Below are 15,283 nucleotides of genomic sequence, written 5' to 3'. Positions count from 1 at the left end.
CTTATCCTTTGTCTTGCTCTTACTTCTATTTTGAGTCATGTTGCCCACATCACGCTTTTGATTTCTACCTCTTGCATTGTAGGCAGAATTGCCACCTTCTTATGTCTAATCTCTTTATTGAGAATAGACCTTCTCACATCGTCATACGTGAGGGTGGGACTGTTGCTCAAGGAGACAACCAAGGTTTCTCAAGTATCTAGCAATGTCATAAGCAAGAAAATAGCTTTGAACTTATCATCGAATTGCTGAAGCCCACTGTCCTGCAACTGACTCCTATAAAAGCACTCAAATGCTCAGAAGCTGACTTCGAGTCATCAAGTTGCATATCCACCAACTTTCGTATCAAATGTACCTGGTTCACAGGTGTGGTATTTTCATAATTGGACTTTAGCTTTTGCCATATTGCAAACGTTTGATGTCCGTCAAAATGTCATCATTGATAGCCATTTTGATGTAGGCCATAGCCTTCTTATTTAACCTGGCCCACTCTTCGTTAGACAAACCTGGTGGCTTATTCTGTTTCAATGCATCTTCACAATCCTTTAAGAAAAGGATACCTTGCATGCGTTCTTGCCAAAGATCGAAGCTTTGACCATTGAACCATCAAACTTTTATGTCAGAGCAAAAGAGGAAGAAGCCATCTTAATTCAACCACAAGTGTGTATATAAGAGAGATGCAATAGGCTGAAAATTTCAGCAAATAGTACCATCCACAAGACTTTGTATACAAAGAGCCACAGTTTCTTTACATGAAACAGTCCAAATCTGAAATTTCAGCTGAAATGTGCAATTTCAAGCACCTGTACTCAGATTTTCACTCAATTTGTTGCGATAAACATCAATACATGTGATTCCACAACTTTGGTACACCTGCGTATAGCTAATTCTGACCTAAATAACCTGTAAATCACTTGTTTTGGCCTAAAAACAGCATGTTTTGGGACGTTTTGACAGTTTTGGTGACCTTTTCGACCCCGAAAGCAAGGGGCTTCGCGATGGAAGCGAAATTGATTGCGCGAGAGCTTGCTGTCCAGCAGACTGCATAGGGATGTTTTGAAACCCTAGGGCTCTGATACTAGTTGAAAGCGCGAAGCAGAGGGTACCGGTAGGTGCGCGTCGCGATGTAGTGCAGGATTGGGGCAAGAAGCAGGAGGCAAGGTGTAGCAGAGAGCTAGCGCTAGAGATCGAAAGTAGAGAGAGAGAGAGCTCGTATGATTTGGGGAAAACTCAATTGATGAGGTTTTGGGCTTTCCCACTTTTATTATAAGTGACTTTAAAAAATGTGTTCAGGTTCAGGTTCAATGTGAACTTGAACAAAGTATAAAAATGTACAATAAGAGGTCATTTAGGGCCTTTAACCCAACATACGAGCAGCAGGATAGGTGGGTTTCAAGAGAGGTTTCTCTACTCTTGATCATAGTCAGACACTCAGAGCCATTATTGAGGAGGGGAGTTTACATGGGAGATGGCTCTATTGTTGCTTTGTGGATTTCCACAAAGCCTTCGATATAGTACCCAAAGCTAGATTGATGCGCAGACTGCAGGAGATGAGGGTACCCACAGAGTTGATTTGGGGGATCATGACTCTATACAGGTCAGTGGTGGGACACGTACGCACTCCAGAGGGGATTTTTGATTTGGTTCACTCCACTATCGGGGTGAAACAGGGTTGCCCGCTATCTCCTACACTATTTGGCATGTATGTGGATGAGGTCTCTGACTACATTGAGAGGAGGGTGATAGAGGAGCACAGTTGGCAGGGAAGTCGAGCCAAAAACGCCCTCTTCTTCTGCCGCACTAGGCGTTGAAAGACAATCTGTGACTGTCTGTGAGTGATATTCCCCAAAAGCACCTCCCTTTGAAGTCTGGCTCTCTTCTCGCGGCACTCATCATCATACCAGCTATTCTGGGGCATGCTCCCAAAATGTCGTCTCTGCTCAGGCTGGGTGTGTGTGTATGCCTCTGTTGCTGCATCATGTAATGTCTGTGTTAATATAGTAGTAAGCTCCTCCAAAGGTCGCCGTGGCTCCAGAGTGCACAAGCGTCCCATCTATGTAGATAGAGTCCGTCTCTTGTGTAAAGGTGTAGCGAGTAGGGGTTGCTGCCTGTGGCATGTGTGCTACACTAAACTGGAAAGAGATGGTCATCAACACAAGGGCATGATCTACTGCCACACCAATAGGTCTGGGTCCAACTGTGAGGTCCTAGATACTAGAGATGAAGCTCGGCTGTGCCATGACATAATCCACTGTGCTCGCTCTATGTCTGTGTGGAAAACATGTAAAACCTCTCGCAGCGGGAAATCTCTCTAGGCCATTCAAAATAGCCAATCCATGTGCAGTCCCCATGTCTATCAAGTGCCGTCCATACTCAGTATGCTCCACATTGTGTGATAATCTAGATAGGCCCATCTGTGCAACATCCATCTCCGTCAGCATCTCCTCTGAAGTATCATAAAATACTGTCTGGTGATGGGCAGTTCTAGCATTGAAGTCCCCTAGGATGATGACGTCACTATCCCTAGAGAACTCCTATATGTCATCATTCAAAATAGAAAAGGGGTATTGTCCTCTAGGTGGTGCATATATTGATGTACTCGAGGAAAGTAGCACATAGCAATGTAGAGATATTTGTTTGTCTTTGCCCTCAATCTCACCCACATGTACCTAGAGATTTTCGTTGACTGTTGACGTGGCAGATTCTGCGCAAAACGTGCTCGGCTGCTGGCGTGGCAGTATGTATGGAATTCCGTAATTTGCATTGGCTGCTTTTGGTTGGCAGATTTTGAGTGAGCTTTTGGGACAGTTAGCTTTCGAGTTAAAACTTTTGGGGCTCTGCTTTTGGGCATCCCTTGTAACAATAAATAAGTCTTTTGGGCCTTAAATAAGTCTTTTGGGCCTCATTACTCAGAGCATTTGGACGCAGAGTCTGAGTGTGAGTTCCCGCGGACTCTTGTACTTTGCACACATATTAATATAAAAAGAAATACTGAAAGGGGTGCCAGTCTTTGGGGCCAATACCTCTTGGCAAGGAACTACGCCGAGCCGTGTCGTCTTTAGTGTAATGTTTTAAAGTGAATCTCTGCTCTGTTGCGGTAGAATGTAGACTTGGGGTGCCCAAGTTTGTTACAGTGGTATCAGAGCGCGGCCGATTTCTCTTCTACCAGGAAATCCGATCCTTTCCTCCCGACACTTATGGATTTCAACAAGAAGCAGTCTACTTCTTCTACATGTGCTAATGCAGGAGATCATGAAGAAGATTTTGATGATTTAACAGAGGAACTCAGTACAAACTTAAAGAGATGGAACATCGACAACAGGTTGACGAGTGCACAAAGCAGATGATTAAATTTGCGAAGGATCCTTTGTTTGCAAAATTTTTGTCTGAGCAATCCATCGCAAAAGTGCATACCCAATGGTAGAAATCCACAGAACCACCTATCAAACCGGCAATCAAGAAACCTCCTTCTCTGAGGATGTTTACAGAACAAGAATTACAGGAGGTGGTTCAAACACAAATCAGTCGGCTTTTGGACGCGAACAATCAATCCAAAAAGCAAGTGAAAAAGCGCAAGAAGGGGACTGATTACCCTGGTTCATAGTTGCCAAGAAACGCGTTTCTTCACTCATGAAACGTACGAAACGTATCGGAAATGTTTTCGTATGAGTTTGGACGTTTCAAAGGTAAAGTCAAGGCTCATGTTACATGTAAACCTTGAAGCCTCTTGTTCTTTGTTTCGGTCATGAAATCCTCAATGTCATGAATGTAGCTTCTGTCTTGCTTCTAATGAGGAAAGTTAGTCCTATTCTCCCTCTTTTTCATGTCTAATTGTAAGGTAATGCTTAAAACATGCATCTCAGCTTATACCTCTTAAACTTACGTACGTTTCTTTAGTTTGCACGAAACTTATGTTTTGGTGTTTCTTTCTCGGACGAAACCGTTTCGAAACTTCTGAAACTCGTTTCAAACGAAACGTTTCGAAACTCCGTGGCAACTATGCCCTGGTTATTTGGGCCGTCAATCTTCTTTTGCATTTGCAAGAAAGCAGAAGAAGCGAGTACGTTTTGAAGGACTACCCAGTTCTTCTTCTTCCTCTTCTTCTGACATTTCTTCTAGCTCTTCTAACTCGAGCGAGGAGGACAAAAAAGGCAAAAAGCAAAGCAAAAAGCAAAGCATCGGAAAGGGCAAGAAAAAGGCAAAGAAACCCAGATTCACCGGTTTCTGATAGCTCTACAGAGGAGTCATCCTTTGATAGTTCGGATTCAGATGACCATATGTTTTATGCAAAGAAGAAGCACTTCTACAGAGCCAACCAATATGACTTCGTCGAAGATAAAAACAAGAAAGCAAAAGAATTCAAAGAAGGTGGACATTCGATAAAATTTGAATCCTTTTTTGGATTCCAAGATGCTCCGAGGGCTTTGGCCTTCATCCAGCAGTTTGACATAGCCTTCTCTGGAGGGCATTACTCAAAGCACTCCAAGATTAGGTGGGTTGCCTCTTTTCTAAAAGGCAATGCTCAAACATGGTGGTCTAGCTCTTCTGACTCAAGTGAGGAGGACAGAAAAGGCAAAAAGAAAGCAAAAAGAAAAGCTTCGGAAAGGTCAAGACAAAGGCAAAGAAACCCAGATTCCACCCGGTTTCTGATAGCTCTACAGAGGAGTCATCCTCTGACCGTTCGGACTCAGATGAATATATGTTTTATGCAAAGAAGAAGCACTTCTATAGAGCCAACCAATATGACTTCCTCGAAGATAAAAGCAAGAAAGCAAAAGAATTCAAAGAAGGTGGATTGTCGATAAAATTTGAATCCTTTTTTGGATTCCGAGATGCTCCGAGGGCTTTGGCATTCATCCAACAGTTTGACATAGCCTTCTCTGGAGGGCATTACTCAAAGCACTCCAAGATCAGGAGGGTTGCCTCTTTTCTAAAAAGCAATGCTCGAACATGGTGGTCTAGCTCTTCTGACTCGAGCGAGGAGGATAGAAAAGACAAAAAGCGAAGCAAAAAGCAAAGCTTCGGAAAGGGCAAGAAAAAGGCAAAGAAACCCAGATTCCACCGGGTTTCTAATAGCTCTATAGAGGAGTCATTCTCTGATAGTTCGGATTCAGATGACCATATGCTTTATGCAAAGAAGAAGCACTTCTACAGAGCCAACCAATATGGCTTTCTCGAAGATAAAAGCAAGAAAGCAAAAGAATTCAAAGAAGGTGGACAGTCGATAAAATTTGAATCCTTTTTTGGATTCGGAGATGCTCCGAGGGCTTTGGCCTTCATCTAGCAACTTGACATAGCCTTCTCTGGAGGGCATTGCTCAAAGCACTCCAAGATTAGGAGGGTTGCCTCTTTTCTAAAAGGCAATGCTCGAACACGGTGGTCTAGCTCTTCTGACTCGAGCGAGGAGGACTGAAAAGGCAAAAAGCGAAGCAAAAAGCAAAGCTTCAGAAAGGGCAAGAAAAAGGCAAAGAAACCTAGATTCCACTCGGTTTCTGATAGCTCTACAGAGGAGTCATCCTCCTGAGAGTTCGGATTCTGACGACCATATGCTTTATGCAAAGAAGAAGCACTTCTACAGACCCAACAAATATGACTTCCTCGAAGATAAAAGCAAGAAAGCAAAAGATTTCAAAGGTGGACAATCGATAAAATTTGAATCCTTTTTTGGATTCCGAGATGCTCTGAGGGCTTTGGCCTTCATCCAACAGTTTGATATAGCCTTGTTTGGAGGGCATTACTCAAAGCACTCCAAGATTAGGAGGGCTGCCTCTTTTCTAAAAGGCAATGCTCGAACATGGTGGTCCACTCTTCTTCTGAGAAAAGAAGCTCCAGTCAAGTGGTTGAAATTCAAAAGGCTCTTCATCTCTTCTTGGCTGACCCGCGAGTACGTACGTGATATACGAACCGCTTGGAACCATCTTCGGATGACCAAGGGAGATTCTTTGGAATCTTATTGCGAGAGATTTTGGGACTCTTTGCTACCAACCTCTTCATTTAAGAAGGTCTCTTTTAAGGAACAGATTGGCGGTTTTGTTGCGGACTCCCTACAGAGATCTGAGACTACTGCCTGGAACAAAAGTCAAATTCTTTCCAAGAATTAATGGGTCATGCGAAACGGGGTTTCTCGATACATTCGGGAAATTTGACTTACCCCACTGATGAGATCTTGACTCAGAGAACCCAACAGACCTCCAAGAATGAAAGTAGAAAGAAAAAGAGTTCCCATGAAAAGAAGGATAAGGATGCACGACCCCGACTGACTCTTCGAGAAAGAGCAAACTATATCAGAGAGGGGAAGTGTTTTGGTTGCGGGGAACAAGGGCACATCTCCGCAAAGTGCCCGAAAAAGGCACCGCAAGGACCGATTGAAGATAGGTGTAACCGGCCTGTAGGGAGGTAGGTGTTGGCTTTCACCCGAAATTCTTTACTCTAGACACACACATAGAGCACTTTGCAAAGGAGACCTGTAACGGGAATTAACACTTAATCACACACACGGCTTGGAAGCTAGAATGCTCCGAGCAGACGCCGACAACCTGTAGACCCCAAAATTGGTGCCCCTTTGGGTATTTCTTTATTCTTTAGGAGGGTAAAGTACAAAGAAGAGTCCTGGGAATCCTTTGACTGTATCCCACTAGATACCGCCTGTTTTGGCCAAATTTCGGCACCATAACAGCCCTTAAACTTGCGCGAAACCAATTCCCCTGCTGGAACTCGCTTCTACTGGCGTATACCCTTTGATTCCTGCCCAAAAACAGTAAATTCAGCACGCTGTATTTACTGGTTTTTGCCCTGTTTTCAGCCCCAAACAGTCTCCTAACTGTCCTCTGCCAGTGGGGCACGATTCCCAAAGGTTCTGGCGACCGTATGGCTGAAAAACAGTAAAATTACAGCGCATACACAGCGCTGATTTTGCACGTGTATGGTGAGGTTATGACCCTCACCAGTGCCTTGCTTTGGAGTAGCAGCTAGCTACCCCTGTTCTTGCTCAAGGAGGCTCTTGCCTCAGCACAAAAGCATGAACCCACAATTGTACATCAGTCAAATGAGGAGCCCTCTTGTGGGGCATCACATAACTGCACGTAGGGGAGAGAGAGAGTAGTGTGTAGTGTGCAGGGCATCACTCCTAGCACCACACTGTACATGAGAGAGAAAGGAAGCACTCCATAGCTCTTAACCTGTGACAAAAGCTGAAATGAGGCCTCTCCCAGCTTAAAAATCAGCGCCCATTTTTCTGCAAGGGGAAAGTTCATGAAAAATCGACACTTGGCGCATTTCCAAGCATTTGCCCGTTTCGGGTTCGCCACTTAAAAATATCCTAACCGGTTGCCCAGTTAACTTCGCGGCAGAGTTGTAAAATGTTCCCCTAGTCATACCGGAGGTAATGACGTGAACACATTTCACGGCCCAAAATAGCAGTTCCCTAAATTTTAGGAGATGCTTCCGTTGGGCTCCCACTGGTCTTCTGACCATCTATCCTCATTGGGATCGCATCCAAAAGTGCAATGTGGCCCAACTGTCGGATACTTTTTGTTGGTAGTCCCACCTTGACTTTACGCCTTAATTGAGTTCACTTCCTAGTATCCACCAACTTGCTAAGTGCGACGGGGGGACCTATATGATCTTGCTCTGAGCCTAGACATCCTCTTACTATACGAATTCCAGTGCTGACCACTACCCATCTGCGGGTGAAACTACCATTCACATTGGCCATGCAATGTCCGACCGTTTGCTACTTCAAGAAGAGGGTCTCAAAAACAAAACAAAACCCCTTGGAAAGAAACCAACAACTAAAGGTAGCAATTGCCACGTCCTCGTGGCATAGTTAATAGTTGCCACGTCCCTGTGACAACAGGCTAGAGAGTTCGAGAGCAGCAGAGGAACGTGGCAGAAAAGGCAAGAGGAAAGGAGGACTGGTACCAGATTGCATGGGTATTGACCCAAGCATGATTGATGAAAGTACAGAACTTTGCTGAGCTTGGGGCAAAGTGAAAGGTCAAGAAGCCTTGGTTTTCTTCGATGGAGGAGCCAAGGCCATCACCGGAATTGGCGGCGCAGCTTGATATTACACCCGATATGATGGGACCACCAGCAGAGGCAGTTCTAGCGGCACCCAAATGGGACATAGCCATTACACTTGTCATTGGCAAACTTCGGTTGCATTGTCTGGGGTATTTAGGGCACGAGGACTTTTACATAATGCCTTGGAAAGTTGTGACGTCCTCGTAGGAGTCCCTTGGTACCATAAGAACAACGCCATGGTCGATTATCGGGCAAAGAAAGCAACATTGACGAATGAAAAGGGCTAAAAAATTGTACTTGATGTAAAATTGAAGGGCGAGTCTGTCCCTTGTATCGGCTTCGGCCATTTCCAAATTAATGAAATCCAATCTCTTTGTTTACTCGATTTACTTGAAAGAGTTAAATGATAAACGCAGAACGAACATGTCTGAACTTGATAAAGAACGTTAAGGTTTTCTCCACACTCATGCCGATTGTTTCTCTGAGAGCCTGCCAGGCGAGTTGCCCCCATCTCGGCCTGATGATCATACTATTGATCTGATTCTTGGAAGCACACCACCGAACCGGCCACCTTATCGTGTTAGCCAAGCCCAATGAAGAGATCATGAACCAAGTGAAAGACCTTTTGGAAAAGGGTCTTATCCAGCCAAATACTTTACCTATTGCTCTCCGGTGTTGTTGGTATTAAAGAAAGACGGATCTTGGAGAATGTGCATTGATTACAGAGCTCTTAATAAAATCACCATCAAGAACAAACTTCCGATTCCAAGGATTGATGATATTCTTGACAGACTTCAGGGATCCTCTTGTTTCAGTAGGATTGATTTGAAAAGCGGATATCATCAGATGCGAATTGCGTCGGGAGATGTCTATAAGACAGCCTTTCAGACAAGCTTCGGTTTGTATGAATTTTTGGTGATGCCTTTTGGCCTTATCAATGCTCTAGCGACTTTCAACCAAATGATGAATAGGATTTTCAGAGAGTATAGATCATTTGTTGGCACTTTTTTTGATGACATTATAGTCTTCTCCAAGGATGAAGCAGAATATAGACACCATCTGCTATAGGTCTTTGAGGCACAAATTAGTTATCAATGTCAAAAAGAGTGAATTTTTCTTGCCGGAGATACCCTTTTTGGGACACATCGTCTCAGCAGCAAGAGTACAGATGGACCGGGCCAAGATTGAGACTATACGTGATTGGCCCTTCTTGGGTTTGTGTTCTTACTACTGGCGGTTCATTCGAAAGTTTGTAGAGGTAGCTTCCCCTTTGCACATTCTGACACGGAAAGGAGTCCCTTTCTCGTGGGGACCCACAGAGGTGACTGCCTTTTAGACATTGAAAGAGAAATTGACTACATGACGAGTTTTGACTTCGCCGGATTTGCAAAAGTCATTCGAAGTATATTGTGATGCTTGTCATGTCATTGCCTATGAGAGCCGATTGTTTTCAAGGTCGGAATTGACAGCACAGATATATGAGAAAGAGCTTTTGGTGGTTATCCATGCTCTTACTCAGTGGCGACATTACCTACTCGGAGCCGATTTTACGGTCTTCATTGTTCATCAGGGTTTACGCTACTTGTCACAGAAGCAGATATCGAAAAAGCAGATGCGGTGGGCTAACATCTTGTCACAGTTTCACTTCTTGATTGTCCATGTGTAGGGACAGAAAAACTTGGTGGCAGATGCTTTGTGTCGGAAGCCGTTAGTCTTGGCTATATCCGCGATTCACCATAGAAGCTTCGAGGACATGGTCGATCAATACGCTACAGATCCATAATTTTTTTTCCAGATGTATTTAGTCAAATAGAGAATGGGGAGGCAGTAGCAGAATATTCCATTCGGGATGGCTACTTGATGAAGAAAACGATGCTGTGCATTACACAACCGTTGAGGGAAAAGGTTCAAACCGAATGCCACTGCCCACCATTTACGGGTCACCGCGGCATTGATACCACCTTGAAAGCTGTGGAGCGATACTTCTTCTGGCTGAGACTCAAGAAGGACGTTGACGATTTTATACATAGCTGCTTGGTATGCGAGAAGGTCAAGTTTGACAGGCATAAAGCACAGGGATTGTTATAGCCTTTACCCATTCCCTGATTTCATTTTTGATCTCCCGAAGACACAGAGTGGGCACGATGGTATCTGGACGTTATTGGCAGATTTAGCAAGCAAGCTCATTTCATTCCAGTGAGGAAAATAGTCAAGCCGGATCATTTAGCGAGACTGTTCATTGCCCATATATTCAGATTACATGGCATGCCTTAGACAATTGTCTTTAACAGAGATCCCCGATTCACGAATTTGTTTTGGAAGGCTATTTGGGAAAACATTGGCACATGGTTGCAGGTCTCGTCATCTTTTCACCCGCAGACAGATGGGCAATCTGAGATTGCAAATTCAGTCCTACTAGATTTATTGAAGTCTTGCATTTCGGATCAGAAGACTCAATGGGAAACGTTTTTGCCTTTGGTGGAATTTGCCTACAATAGCATGATTCACTCTTCGATGGGGAAGGAACGTAAAATACTCTCCGTATTCGGTATGTAAGGTACGCATTCCTGTATGGATTGAGGTTTAAGGTACATAAAAATACGCACTATTGGTAAAAAAACCCTTAAAAATTTAAAAAAACATTTGAAATTTCACAAAAGAAGCCTACAAATATATAAATTATCAATCTATATGGCAAATCTCTATCATGGAATAGTTCTGGCTTTTTGTAGAGAGGATGGAGACATGCAACCATTCCATGTATAGGACGGCTCATGAACGTCCACCGACTCTCCACAATAGCCAGTATGTCATCTCGTTTGCACACAATCATAAAAAAAGAAGCATCTCAGTGTAGCAGCTCCGAGCTACCTAAAAAAAACAATTGCCAACAATTGTCAATGATGCAATCAAGGAAACATATCGCTGTTGAGACAAAGAAGGACACTTTGCAATGTGGCTCTTCATTTGCAAGAACAGATGATAAACTAGCCCCAGTGTGGACCCCTCCATATCCGTGACACGCAACAACACATGAAGAGGCTGCAAAGCCATTGTGAGAGACTGCACCTCTGTCCAAAAGCTCTCATCAAGAACACGCCTCTGGATGTACTTAGTGTTCTCCTGCTGGGAATTGTGCATGTCTCCATTTGGGATCCACCACTGTTTGCATCAGGGAATCCCTCAGCTTGAAGAGCCTATGGAGCACCAAATACATATAGGCAAACCTGGTTTTTGAAGGCCGTACCATATCCAACTGGCTGTGGCTCCTGAAGATGGTAAGTGCTTGGTGCTTCTTGCGGAAGAAAGTGGTGATCTTTGTTGCATCAGACACAATAGGCAGCACCCAAGGGAGTTTCCCTATCCCCTCCATGAGTAAATCAAGGCAATGTGCAACACAAGGGGTCCAAACTATGGATGGAAACTCTGATGAAATCAAGTCACCCATTGCTTTGCAATTTGATGCATTATCAGTGACAACCTGTACCACATTCTCTGCGCCAACGTCTTTAATGGCCTGCCGGATGTGCGTGTAAATGAACTGACCTGTGATATGTTCCCCTGCCTTCCTTGCATCCACGGGTCAAAAAAAATAAGTGCCAAGGCAAGATGACACAAGGATGTTGATGATGTGTTGTCGACATATGTCACTCCAACCATCTGAAATGATTGTGCACCCAAATTGTTTCCATCCTACCTTCACTGGAACCAAAGCCCTGTCAATCAAAGCCTTTTGCTCATCAAGCATTGTCGTGCGCATTTTCTTGTACTCTAAGCCAGTCCATGTATATGTGGGACCAACTTGAGCAATAGCCTTCACCATCCTTTTCCATTGGTCAGTCCTCAATACATTGAAGGAGATGTTGCACTCAATAAGAGTGCGAGCAATCTCCATCTCCGCCACCTTTTGTCGCTCCTTGATCCAAGATTGAGTATGCACACGCGAGTGCAAGGTGGTCTGCCGAGGCCCTGTGACATCCTCCATATCATTAACATCCTCAGAAAACACATTCTCAACATCTTGCATGACACGAGCCCTCTTCCTGCTAGACTGAGCCTGTGCACTAGGTTCACTACTTCCCACCGTTTGATCTTGAATGTCCGTGTCCCCAGGGTCTCCAAGAAGGGCATCATGAAGAGCGTCTTGCGTAGATTGTTTTCCCCTACCTTTGTTTCCTCTTGCCATTGCTGGGAATTTTTCTGCAATCAGCTGATCTTTTACAGCAGGAGGCACCTTCTTGCATGCTCCACAGTTGGCTGTACATCCTATTCCCGTCAAGTGCCTGATGACACGAGTGACTGTGCTCGTCTTCTGCATCCCACAGTACTTGCATTGCCAACGTCGTGTACCTGATCCGGATTGCCCAGGAGTCTTCACAATCTTGATGAAATTGGTGTGAATGTTCCAGAGGGGGTTGGCTTCGCGAGGCATGGTGTTTTCTTCGCAAGAAGGGTGCTCATAGACCTGCTCTGCAACTTTTACAGAAACGCACAACTCTCTGCAGTGAATACAGAGAGTTTTGCCCAAAAACTAAAGTGCTACCCTATCGTACCATCAAACGCCTAACGCACTGTCAAATTTTTCTTTTAAAAAAAACTGCACCGTACGGATGCAATCCGTACAGTACGGATCCATACTGTACGTACATATTGTATGGATGGCATCCGTACGTACGTACAGTACAACCTTGGGTTCCATTGTTCCTAAGCATGAAAGATAAGATTTTTAAAGCCAACTAGTTCAGGAGGGACTTGGACTTGGTTCGAGAGGCTTTACAGAAAATCTCAGGAAAGACACAAGAAGGCAGCAGATCGACACCATCGCGATTTGAACTTAAATGAAGACGATTGGGTGCTCTTACGTTTTGAGAAGGCACGCCTAAGAAAGAAAAAGGAAAAGGAGCGGTTTTTTCCAAAGCTTAGCATGAGATACTATGGACCTTTCCAGATAAAAGAAAAGATAAATGATGTCTCCTTTAGACTGAAGCTGCCCGATACCTGGAGTATTCACAATGCTTTTCATGTGAGTCTCTTGAAGCCTTTTAAAGGCGATGTGCCCGATGATGGGGAGCCAGAAGAGCAACCCCAAGTGGAGGAAAGCGAGGAGATACGTTCCAGAACAAATACTGGCACATAAAGATAGAAAGATAAAAGGTAAAGTGATGAGGCGGTTCTTGGTTAAATTCAAGAACTATCTTGCATTGGATGCGAAGTGGATGAAGGAGGACCTAGCAGATACTCCTCAGATTGTGAAACTTTACCTTGAAGCATTCGGTTTAGCATAGTCTACTTTGATAGAACCCCGATTTTAGCACGGGCGAATCTAGTGCAGCGGGTATGCACAAGAGGGGAGTCACCCTGCTCCTTTGTCGACAGATTGCCCCGATATTTTGATTTGATATAAAGTCATTGATGTCCCTTTGGGTTTCAAGGATATTGTTGAGCTGATAGTATTCTGCGAATCTTTTGTATGACTTTATGAATAGGAATTCCCGAAAATGATATTGATTGATTTATACTTGACTTGTTTGAGTGCAAGAACTGATAGACGAAATGACTGCAGCATTTCGGTCTCATAAATCTCGATAGACATGATTGCAATATGGATTAGTTAATCGGGCATCTGTGAGTTCCCGACTGGATCTAGATGCGATTGCTAAACAAGTTGCCGATTAATCATGGTATGAGATTTGGAATGATTTTTGAATGTGATTTGTCATGTGATGTCTTGTGATGTGACTGTCGATTGGTACATGTGCTAGATGTGTTGTTCCTAGTGCAACGGTACTAACAGTCAGTGTCTGCTAAGACAGTTTATGGCCTCTTTGTTTTGCAGGCGTAATTGAGGGCGATTACAATGCTTTCAAGAGGGGGGTATGTCACAAAATGGTCACGTGGCATCAAACCCCGGGACACATGCAATGACACGTGGCAGGCTGACGTGGCTAGAGTACGGATTTTCGGATTTTACAGCGGAAAGCCTGCTGACAGGCTGATGTGGCGTCCGTACGAATTCCCCGCAAATCACGGAGCTGATGACGTGGCAGCGTACGAAAATCTGGATTTGTGTTGGCTGTTTTTTTTTATGGCAGCTTTTGGGCCCAGTTGCTTTTGAAAGAGGAGCTTTTTAGTTTAATGATTTTGGGGCTCTACTCTTGGGCATCCATTGTACCAATAAATAAGTGGGTTAGGCACTCACTTCTCAGAGTATCTAGACGTAGAGTTTGAGAGTGAGCACCTACCCACTCTCTTGTACTTTGAATACAAATTTGTCTCAGACTAGAAGATGATGTCCCTCCTAGTGAAATTATCCTCAAAAGCACCCACATCAAGCCGTAGAGATTCATTACAATTCCGAGTAGCAATTAGTGTGGTCCCATAGGTCTCAAACCGTCATGCGGAGCGTCGCTCTAATATCACCACTCTTTCATCTCGGTAAAAAGCAATCTTACCTTTTTCAAAATAGAAAAGGGGTACTGTCCTCTAGGTGGTGTATATACTGATGTACTCGAGGAAAGTAGCAAATAGCAATGTAGAGATATTTGTCTGTCTTTGCCCTCAATCTCACCCACATGTACCTAGCTTGCTCATCCCTGCGGGCTATATGTATCAATGGCTGCAACTCCTCCCTAAATAAAACTGCCACTCCCCCCGAGTCCCGTCCTTTGTGCTCTAATCGAGTCTCCTGTTTGTAAGCTGTCTCCCGTTTGTATCCGTTGACATGTGGCATAGATTGCCTAGGGGCCTAATGTGTCTAGAGTAGAAGATGATGTCCCTCCTAGTGAAACTATCCTAAAAAGCACCCACATCAAGTTGTAGAGATCCATTACAACTCCAAGTAGAAACTCTAAGTGTAGTCCCATAGGTCTCGAATCGTCATGCGGAGCGTTGCTCCAATATCACCACTCTTTCATCTCGGTAAAAAGCAATCTTACCTTTTTCCCCTTGCCACTCTAATATCCGGCATTACCTCCTGCCTATGAGCGATCTGCGCGCGCGCGCGAGAGAGAGAGAGAGAGAGAGAGAGAGAGAGAGAGAGAGAGAGAGAGAGAGAGAGAGAGAGAGAGAGAGAGAGAGAGAGAGAGAGAGAGTTAGTTTTGTTGCACAATCTCCTCACATTTAAGAGAGAAATGCAATGCAATGAAATGAAATGTTATTTTAAACGTCTTCAAAAGGCCAAAATGGCTTATGAGATTAAACTGATACAATCTTGCTGGATCTAATAAAGTGTCTGGGTACAAATAAAAAATGAAGTAAAGTGAAA

At 44.1% G+C, this 15,283-nt stretch overlaps 2 protein-coding genes across 2 annotated transcripts in view; one reads left to right on the top strand and one right to left on the bottom strand.

Annotated features, from left to right (window-relative positions):
• Nucleotides 1-15,283, top strand: part of SFGH (S-formylglutathione hydrolase) — a 117,795-nt gene that overhangs the window by 27,872 nt on the left and 74,640 nt on the right. The gene's annotated exons all lie outside the window — the stretch shown is intronic.
• Nucleotides 11,603-12,451, bottom strand: LOC147457368 (uncharacterized). Its single transcript, XM_086513311.1, has one exon. The coding sequence runs from the start codon at nucleotides 12,449-12,451 to the stop codon at nucleotides 11,603-11,605; it is 849 nt and encodes a 282-aa protein (XP_086369437.1).

The sequence above is a fragment of the Adiantum capillus-veneris genome, chromosome 5 (genome assembly GCF_014529385.1).
Source record: "Adiantum capillus-veneris isolate H3 chromosome 5, ASM1452938v2, whole genome shotgun sequence".
NCBI classification, from domain to species: Eukaryota; Viridiplantae; Streptophyta; class Polypodiopsida; order Polypodiales; family Pteridaceae; genus Adiantum; species Adiantum capillus-veneris.
The sequence above is the reverse complement of the archived record's forward strand: the minus strand, read 5'-3'. Positions and strand labels throughout refer to the sequence as shown.

What these genes read in the sequence shown, in the direction of transcription:
- LOC147457368 (XM_086513311.1), bottom strand. Translation starts at nt 12,451, where the DNA reads ATGCCTCGCGAAGCCAACCCCCTCTGGAACATTCACACCAATTTCATC.